The following is a 10,046-nucleotide window of genomic DNA, read 5'->3' on the forward strand; positions in this document are numbered from 1 at the left end:
CTCTCCAGAATCAGAAGCCCACCTCGGAGGAGGTCCAGCTGATCGCGGATCAGCTGACTATGGAGAAGGAGGTGATCCGCGTCTGGTTCTGCAACAGGAGACAGAAGGAGAAGCGCATCAACCCCGCCAGCAACAGTGGGCTGACGCCACATGCACACAGCAAGCCGCCCATCTACAGCACACATATGGTGAGTGCCCATCCCAGCATCTGCCATTTGTACAGTACAGTACAGTACAGGCTCTTTGACCCTCGATGTTGTGCCAACTCATATATCCCTCCCTACCCCATAAAAAAACCAACCCACTAATTTTCTTTCATCTATGTGTCATCACCCAGAAGGCTCACTCACTTCCTGTCCCCTGACCCATGAGATGTAGAAGCAGAAATAGGTTACTCAGCCCTTCGAGTCTGCCCCACCATTTTCCCACTCAACCCCACTGTCCAGCCTTTGATGCCCTGTCTAATCAAGAACCTATCAATCTCTGCTTTGAATACACCCAATGACCCGGCCTCCACAACTGCCCATGGCAACAAATTCAACAGATTTACCATCTCTGGCTAAAGAAATTCCTTTGCATTTCTGTTCTAAGCAGATGCCCTCCAATCCTGAAGTTGTGCCCTCTTGACCAAGACTCTCTCATCATGGGAAATAACCTTTTACATCTACTCTGTTCATGACTATTCAAAATGTTTCAATGAGATCCCCCTACCCCCCCCCCCCCCATTCTCCTAAATTCCAACGAGTACAGGCCAAGACCAGTCAAACGCTACTTATATGATAACCCTTTCATTCTGGAATCATCCTAGTGAACCACCTTTGAACCCTCTCCAATGTCAATACATCTTTTCTTAAATGAGGAGCCCAAAATTGCTCACAATTCTCCAAGTGAAGTCTCTCATTAGAGCCCAATAGAGCCTCATCATTACATCCCTGCTCTTATATTCTGTTCCTCTTGAAATGAACACCAGCATTGCATTTGCCTTCTTCACCAACATCTCAACGTGCAAGTTTACCTTCAGGCCATCCCGCATGAGACCTCCCAGGTCCTTTGCTTCTGGGTATTTTCAGTTTTCTTCCCATTTAAAAAATGGTCTGCCCGTTTATTTATTCCACCAAAGTGTATGATCGTACACTTTCCAACATTTGTTTCATTTGCTGCCTCCCTTCGCAGGTCTCTCCGCAGCCCACCGGACTGAATCTCCCAGGGACACAGGGCTCAACCAACCTCGACACCACCGGTAGGACAGGGGGCTCTCTGAGTCGGGGGGTGGGGAGTGGAATGGTGGGGGATATGGAAGGGGAGAAGGGCAGGGTTGGGGACAAGGGGAGGTGGGGAAGGGAGAGGAGAGGGATGAGGCAAGAGGGGGGAAGGGGCAGGGATGGGGCATGAAGGAAGAGGGGAGGAAGGGATGGGAGAGGAGTCAGGGGAGAGGTCAGGGTTGGGGGAAAGGGGCAGGAATGGGGAAGGGTAACAGGGAAAGGAGAGAAGGGCAAAGATGGCACAAAGGAGCTTGGTGAGAGGACTAGGGGAGGGGGAGGTACAGGGTGAGGGGGCAGGGGAAGGAAGAAAGGTGATTGGGAGGGAGTGGACACTGGGAGTCCATATGAATGGAGCTGGGCTAACTGCCTCCTTCCCTCACGTTGCAGTGTCAACGATGGCGGGAGGGTCTGGGAACTCGCTGTCAGCTGCCAGCACCTCCCCCCCAACTCCCACCCTCACCCCAACGGCCACCCTCACCCCCACCCACTCCAGCAGCACAAACAGCGGCCACACCATGGGCCTGTCGGGCCTGAGTACCAGCACAGGGTAAGGTCCCCCTTCCCCTCGATCCCCCTCCCTCCCCATCACCTCCTCCCCCTCCACCCCTCTCCTTCCCTCCCCACAACCCTCTTCCCACCTCATCACACCTCCTCCTTCCCCATTACCCCTCCATCCCCCACCTCCCCACCACCCCTCCCCCTCCATCACCCTCTCCCCACCACAGCCATCTCCCTATTAGTGGTTGTGTTTGTGGATGGGACCAGTTCCACATGCCTGTTGTTGTATTGCAGGACCTCATTGCTGGCCGTGAACCACGGGATGAACGCCTCACTGATGGCCAGCAATCCCCTAGCCACTATCCAGGGTAGGTTGGTGTCTGTGTGTCCACCCCACTCCCCTCTCACCCACTGCAAGGAGGTCTGCGTTCGCGAGACGTCCTGACACGACCTCACTGATCACGCGTTTCACTGAGCGTGTCACTTCATTCCACGTCAGAGCCCTGAGTTTGTCGCCTGCTCCTTCCTGCGTTCTCACTGACTGTATGCCCCCTGTATGCGGTGGTCTCTGTATGTTGGGGTCCCCTTGTGTTGGAGAATCCCTGTGTCTGGGGGGGGTCCCTGAGAGTGGGGGTCCCCTGTAGTAGAGGGGGGGAATCCCTGATTGAGAGGTCACTGTGTGGGGGGATCCCTCTGTGTGGGGGGGTCCGTGTGTGTATGGGGATCCCTCTGTGTGGTGGGTCCGTGTGTGTATGGGGATCCCTGTGTGTGGGGGATGTCCTTGTGTGTTTGGGATGTCCTTGTGTGTTGGGGGTTGCTGGGCGTGGTGGGTTGCTGTGTGTGTGGGGGGGTCCTTGTGTGTGTGGGGGATGACCCTGTTGGTGGTGGGGTCGCAGTGTGTGGGGTATCCCTATGTGTGTGGGGATCCTTTGTGTGTGGGGGGGTCCCCAGTGTGTGGGGGGTCCCCTGTGTGTGGGGGTCCCTGTGAGGGGTGGTTTCCCTGTGTGTGGGGGTCCCCTGTGTGTGGGGGGGGATTCCTGTGTGTAGAGGTCCCTGTGTGTGGGGGAAATCCCTGTGTGGGGGGCATCCCTCTGTGTGGGGCATGTCACTGTGTGGTGGGGGGTTCCCTGTGTGTGGGGGTCCCTGTGGAGGGGGGTCGTTGTGTGTGGGGGGTCCCTTGTGTGCGGGAGGTCCCTTGTGTGTGGGGGTCCCTGTGTGTGGGGGATGTCCCTGTGTGGTGTGAGTCCCCTGTGTGTGGGGAGATCCCTGTGTGTGGGGGGATCCCTGTGTGTGGGGGATCCTCTGTGTGTGGGGGTCCCTGTGAGGTGTGGTTTCCCTGTGTGTGGGGGGGATTCCTGTGTGTAGAGGTCCCTGTGTGTGGGGGAAATCCCTGTGTGGGGGGCATCCCTCTGTGTGGGGCATGTCACTGTGTGGTGGGGGTTCCCTGTGTGTGGGGATGTCCCTGTGGTGGGGGGTCGTTGTGTGTGGGGGGGGTCCCTTATGTGTGGGAGGTCCCTTGTGTGTGGGGGTCCCTGTGTGTGGGGGATGTCCCTGTGTGGTGTGAGTCCCCTGTGTGTGGGGGGATCCCTGTGTGTGGGGGTTCCCCGTGTGTAGGGGGGTCCCTGTGTGGGGGTGGTACCTCAGCCTCTGAATCTGCCCTCTTCTCCCACAGCCCTGGCCAGCGGAGGAGCCATCCCGCTCACCAGCCTGGACGCCAGCGGGAACCTGGTGCTGTCGAGCGCCGCATCCAGCTCCGGCACCCCCAGCATCGTCACCTCGCCCCTCTTCCTCAACCATCCCGGCCTGCCTCTCCTCGCCAGCAACCCCGCCGCCGTCGGACTGCTCCCCGCCGCTTCGCTGCCCACCAAAACCCCCGCGGCGGCGGCGGCTTGCAGCCAGCCACCCCTGGCCTCGGTCGGCATCGCCAGATCCAGTGCTGAGTGACCGGGACGCTTCCCCCCTCCTCCCCCACCACCTGCTGCCCCCCGGAGGGGGCAGGGTAGAGGGGGTGAGGGGCGCCCAACGACGGGAGCAGGTTCTCAGCGAGGCTGCACAGGTCGGTGGCGCTAGGGGCTTGCTTCGAGACGGATTCCTCACCACGACCCCGTGTGCTTTTTGTTCCCATCTTATGTTTCCTGTGGGATTTGGGGTTTTATATCAGTTGTATTTTGTATTATTTCTAAGTGGGGAGGGATTTCTCTATTTATTTACTGCTTGAACTATTTTATTCTGATACTAAATCCCTCCTCACATCGCGGGAACCAAACCTAACACACCCTCTTGCTACAAACCAGTGCCTGAACACCGCGTTATATCACTCAAACCAAAAACAAACACCTTTTAAACCTTTCTCCCGTATTTAAACTCAAGAAGCCGTGTGTTTTCATTCGAGAAGCGAGCGGGAGACGCCGCCGTCTACCTCATCGCCAGGGATGGGCAGTGGTGGGTTGAAGCCCCCTCTTCCCTGCTCCCATCCATGCAAACGGATCCCTGGCTCTCTCTCTCCTCCCTCCCCCTCCCCCCAAAATATATTTCATGGGAGGAGAAAGGAAACAGAACCAAAGTCATGTTGAGAAGTGGGGGGGGGGGGGGGGGAAGTTTCGCCGGGGAGGGTGGGTTAAGGGGAGAGGACTCTCATCCCCGAATCTCTGACCTCAGTTTAGCTTTTGCTTCCTGCTTCCTAATTTCAGGTGTTTAAGTCTAGACTGTGAACCGGCGTGTACGCGGCTCATGCGAGTCCTGGCTGGCATTTCGGCCAGTGGCTGGAGCAGCAGCGCCGTTAGCTCCCCCTTCTCCCCGCTCTGTGCAGGGAAGGGAGTGTGTGGCTTGCCCGCGTCCGTCTGTGTGCGGGCAGGACGGTTGAGCCGGCATGCACGCAGCACTATGAGCCACCATGCACACAGGGGCGTGAGGCTGCGTGCACGCAGGGTTGTGAGCCAGCATGCACAAGGGGGGTGTGAGCCGGCGTACACGTAGGACTGTGAGTGAGTGCGGCTTTAGGAGTGTGTGCAGGGCACAGGGGGAACTCAGTGCCTCCTCACTGCCCCACTTTAATCCCTCCCCCTTTACACCTGGAATTGAAGTGATCCTCACCTAACTTTAGATGGAATGTATCTGTTTAGCTAAATAGTTTTTATAGAAGAAATCTATGTTCGGCTTTTATTGCATATGTATAAAAAAAAGCAAAAGAAACTTGACTTTAGACCAAAAATTCTCCTATCTCCACGTTAACCTGTGGGTGGTTGACAGCACAATCCTGATGCACAGAAATACCAAAAAATAAAACCCGGCTTGCAGCTCTGGCTGCGGGTTACCGGTCAGGGCGCAGAGTCCGATCTCCAGCCCCCCTCCCCTCCCCACCATCACTCAGCACCGGGCCGTGCCCACCCACCTTTCACCCCAGCTCTACTCGGCCCTGTTCATTCCTGCTCCAATCCGTCCTCTGCAGAGACAGGTCCTCCCTCCAAGTTGATGAACATACAATCTCATGGGGGGACATTCACCAGGGGTCTGCCTTGATCTGGGGAAGAGGGTAGTTTTGTGGGAGGGGGGGGTCTGGTGGGCAGTTTAAAAAAAATGTTTTTACCGACACAGTTCGGTGTACAATACCAGCCCATGGAACCCAATGGGCCCACCAAATCCCCGAGAAAAGCCAGGCAGACCACCAGGGGAGAGGTGAGGGAGAATGTACGAATGCCTGACAGGGGATTTACTGTTACGCCGTCCCGCTAACCTAAGGCCAGGATGACTACCCTGCCCAAGGCGGGGAAGGTTTATCCAGGACCATTTCTTCGGGCTGAGATGGATTCCTAATCCCAGGAGAGTGGCTGGACCCAGGACTTCACTCTCGATTCAGGAGGGGCGTTATTCCTAGTGGGAAGGGGTGTTTACCCTTCACAGGGCGGCAGGGGGGGAGGGGGTGTCTTTCCCAGGGTCCGAAGGGTCTAAACCCGGTGCTGAGTGAAGGTTCTCCTGACCAAAATGTGCACGTAAAGAGCTTTAAAACAAACACGACCAAATAAACCGTGGATCCCAGTGTGGGACGAACGCGCCAAGGAACCACCCGGCAGAAGGGAGGTAGCCCGTCATATACCTCATGTACTTTGATGAACCAAATAACAGACAGCGCAGATCCGAGCACAACACAGCTTGGGAACCCTAGCTCCCAGTAGGGCTAGGGCAGGGGACCTGGCCTGCCCCCTGCACTCCCCTAAATGGAGTCTCCACTCCCGGCCCTCAATCACCGTCCACCCATGTCCATTGGGTGGGGGGAGGGTGGCGAGGGATCCAGAGGACATTGCAGTCAGTGCGAAACCTGGGCTAACCTGCCAAACATCTCAAACTGTTTGTGTGCCTTGCAGAAAGAGAGCAGAGAACATTCTGTGTCAGCCAGAGGCAGAGCAAAGCATCCAGGCAAATTCAACGAGGGAGAGAGTAAAGCAGGTTATAGAAAACCCAGTGTAATTGAAAGAGAAAACAGTGTCTGGTGCAGCCGAGAGACAGGGACAAGTACACAGTGCAGAGAGATAGAGGGGATCTGAAGACACTGGGTCAAGTGCAGTACCCCAACGTGCTGGAGAAATTCAGCAGGCCACGCAGCAACATTTCAGGCCTGAGCCCTTTGTCAGGGGCGTGAAAATCAGACACCTGGATACGAATGGGGGAAGCATAGGCTGCTGGATCCCATCACCTCACCTTCTCTCCAACCCTCCTGCCTGCATCCACTTGGGATCTCTTACCTGCTAGACTGTGCTCTTCTCCCTGCCTCAACCTACCACCCTCCTACTCCATCCCTCCTCCTCTCCTGCCCCTTTCTCCCTCCTCTCTGTCCCTTCCTCTCCCTCTCTCCCTCCTCCCCTGCCCCATCCTCTCCCTCCCCTTTCTCCCTCCTCCTCTATCTGCCTTTCTCCCTCTTCTCCTCTCCCTTTTCTCCCCTGTCCCATTTTCTCCTCTCCCTCCCTTCTCTCCTCCCCTTCTCCCCTGCCCCATCCTCTCCTCTCCCTCCCCTTCCTCCACCTGCCGCTTGTTCCCTCCCCTCCGCCCATATTTTTATTCACATACCTGCCTGCTTTTCGCTCATACCAGAGCCCAGGCCCGAAATGTTGGCGACCCTTTCCCTCCGATGGACGCTGCGGGACCTGCTGAGTTTTTTTCCCCCCACACGCCTGTGTGCAGCAGACGGATGCAGGCGGGGCATGCACAAAGAGGGAGCTGAGAGATGATCAGGGGCAGAGATCTGAGAACGCTGTTCTCTGGCAGGAGAAAAGGGCTGGAGGAGAGGAATCGTGGGGGGCGGGATAGTTGAGGGAAAACAAGAGAAGGGGTTGGAGCTGAGGTGGGTTGTTTCTGGAAATTGGAGAGATCCAGTGTTAGTTGAAAAAGGGAGATACAGTGGCCTCCAGTGTGATCGCAGAGCATTTAATGCAAGTCAGAGCAGAACGTTAGCCAGAGAAGGCAGCCGTTGCTCGGTCCGAGGACAAGATCCCCTGAATTTGGAACTGTCAAGAGCCAACTCGGAAGGGGGATCTGTGGCAGAGAGTGAGAGCTGGACTGGGCCAGGGAGGCGTTGTGATTGAGGCCCCAGTGGCCAGCCGGAGAGGAGCAGGGTTCCCACAGGGCACACCTAATGCTGTGCTGTGATCCTGCGCAGGTCTCTTGTGATTTCTCGACGTTGGAAATCCCTTCAGTCTCTGACGGGACAGCGGTCGCACTTGCAAGTGTCTTCCTGCTTCCCCCAGACCAGTCACCAAAACCAAGAAAAGAACACTTTAAACATAAATCAAAACAAACCTCGAAAGGAACTTACCAAAGGTTACATCGCCAGTTACATCGCCAGACTTGCGTTCCCAGCCACTTGTTCTGGGGAACAGCAGAAACAAAGGAAAGATTGGCAACTTTTTCTACGACCAAAGATAGGGCAACTGTGGTACCTGGTTGTTGGATGGGGTGGCTGGAGAGGGAGCCCAGCTCCCTGTCTGGGCACCCAAGGGTGCCAGCTCTGGTTTAGCTCGTCGCCAGGGTAAGCCAGAGCCCATCCCCCCCCCCCCACACCCCTTGACAATCTCTCCACAGTGTGGGCGGGATTGCTCACCCTTCACCCTCTCCCCCCCACCTCCCTCAGTCGGCTCGGCCAGAGCCTGCTACCCTGGATCACTGAGGATCTACAGCGGTGGGCACTGGTGTTTGGTGCCGCCCACATGGCTGAGGAGATGGGGCCCTGAGGCCTGCTGATTTTTTTTGGGGGGGAGAAGGCTGAGATGGGGGGGGGTTCTTTCCACGCATCCTCCGCCACCTACCTCAGCGCGGGTCCGGAGTGACCTGGGCAGGGGATCGCCCTCTCGGCCGCGGTGGGCCAGCCAAAACGGGATTGCTGGGGACTCTCTACGCTCCACCGTGGCCTGGTCCAAGCTGTCAGGGCACAGCTCCCGGCCACGACCCTGTGGCAGACGGCTCAGCAGAGGGAGAACGATGGGGCTGGGGAGGGGGGAGAGAGGAAGGGCACAGTGAGAGGAGAGTGGAAGGGATAGGAGGGGGGAGCAGGGGAAGAGATGTGTACAGGCTGAGAGCGGAGCAGCAAGGAGGGCAAGGAAAGAAAGTGTTCAGTGAGAGAAGGAGCAGAGTTACAGGGGAGAGGGGTTGCAGGGAGAACAGGAGGTGAGTGAGGAGGGGGAAATGGAGCCATGTGAAAGGGGGCAGGGGAGAGGCGAGGCAGTGCTGAGGTGGAAAATCATGAGATGGGGTAGGGGAGAGAGGAAGAAGGATGTGGGGAGGGAGAGGAGAGTTGGATGGGAGGGAAAGGGGGAGAAGGATGCAGGGGGGTAGAAAGAAAATGCAGGGATGGGGCAGGGGAGAGGAGAAGCCTTGGATTGGAGTGGGGGGGAGAGCCGGGAGACGCAGTTCAGGGAGAGGAGGAGGATGAGGAAGGTGGGGGGGGGGTTGGATGGGGAGATTGGAAGCTGGGCCCCAGGGACAGGAAATAGAAGGTGAGGGCTGAGGGGAAGAGGGGAGAGGGCCGAGGGGAAGAGGGGAGAGAGCCGTCGGCATTGGGGGAGTGCAGGAGAGAGGCCTGACCGACTGCTGTTCACCAGGGACACTGACCTGTAAACAGCTCTAACCCAAAGCTAGAAACAAAGTGTTAAATAGATGAAGATGTAATTAAAACGCTTTTCTTGCGGAATAAAACCAAAGAAACTTCATAATCCACAACTCCACTACCTTCAGTGTTGAAATCCAATTACCCAGCCAAAGTGAACTTTAACCTTTGACCTCAGCTATCCAAAGTGAAATTGTATATTTTATTATATTGTCCTGGTTTAGCTTTGTAATGTTCTGTATCTTGTTTGATCTCTTTTCCCGCAGCACGCTGTGCTGGGGACACCAGTAGATGTAGGCGGTGGCAAATTGTCTCTGTGTTTCTGTATGTCTTTGTAGAACAATCTTTTCTCCAGCATTTGTACCCCTCCCCCACACAGCCCTTACCCCATCACTGACCCCTTCCCTCCTCACAATGCACCTCACCCTCCCCTCCATCACTCCCCGCACCCCCAACCTCTCCATCAGTGCCCTCCCTCACCCCTTTCATCACTGCCTCACCCCACGCCTCCATCACTGCCCCTCACCTCCCCACCCCTCCATTACTGACCCCTCCCCACCCTTCCATCACTGCCTGACCGCACCACTCGACCTCTCCATCACCAGTTCAATCCCGACCCCGCAACAATGCCTTTCCTTAGACTCCACTCAGTGAGAGACAGCCTGGGACCCCACCCAGGTCACCCACCCTACCTCTGATCCCTCTGTCACAGTGTACACCAACCCACACCCCCTCACCACCTTTCGGGGAGGCCCCAAACTCTCCTGCCCTCTCTGTGTCACAGTATAATCTTATCCCTCTGCCTCCTCTGTGTCAGTGTGAACCTTCCCCCACCCCCATGTCACAGTATAAACTATCCCCGCCACATCTGCGTCACAGTGTGAACCTTCCCCCGCCTCCTCTGTGTCATGGTGTGAACCTTCCCCGTCCCCTCCTTGTGTCACAGTATAAACCATCCCCCTGTCCCCTCTGTGGCCTCAGACCACAACATCCCTCGCGGTGACTGCCCTGGTCACAGGCTCACACTCTGTTGCTTTTTGGAGCAACTCCCCACCCTATGTGGCCTGCCCGGTCCCACCACGAGTTACTGTGTCTGTCTCTCACTGACCACCCCCACCATCCCACCCCACCCCGCCTAGTTTTGAATTTATAATTTGGATGTCCGTTAAGATGTGCTAGTCTCTTTGTCAGTG

The 10,046-nt window shown here is 56.6% G+C and overlaps 1 protein-coding gene across 6 annotated transcripts in view; it reads left to right on the forward strand.

Annotated features, from left to right (window-relative positions):
• Window positions 1–8,412, forward strand: part of LOC138764336 (POU domain, class 2, transcription factor 2-like) — an 85,116-nt gene extending 76,704 nt beyond the window's left edge. For all 6 annotated transcript variants that reach the window (XM_069940106.1, XM_069940110.1, XM_069940111.1 and 3 more), the window contains 5 exons: window positions 9–188; window positions 1,174–1,240; window positions 1,650–1,809; window positions 2,055–2,128; window positions 3,433–8,412. In XM_069940106.1, the coding sequence (XP_069796207.1) occupies window positions 9–188; window positions 1,174–1,240; window positions 1,650–1,809; window positions 2,055–2,128; window positions 3,433–3,704 (753 nt within the window). In that variant the 3' untranslated portion in view covers window positions 3,705–8,412. The remainder of the gene's footprint in view (window positions 1–8; window positions 189–1,173; window positions 1,241–1,649; window positions 1,810–2,054; window positions 2,129–3,432) is intronic.
• The last annotated feature ends 1,634 nt before the right edge of the window (window positions 8,413–10,046 follow it).

The sequence above is a fragment of the Narcine bancroftii genome, chromosome 5 (assembly GCF_036971445.1).
Source record: "Narcine bancroftii isolate sNarBan1 chromosome 5, sNarBan1.hap1, whole genome shotgun sequence".
In the NCBI taxonomy this organism is placed as follows: domain Eukaryota; kingdom Metazoa; phylum Chordata; class Chondrichthyes; order Torpediniformes; family Narcinidae; genus Narcine; species Narcine bancroftii.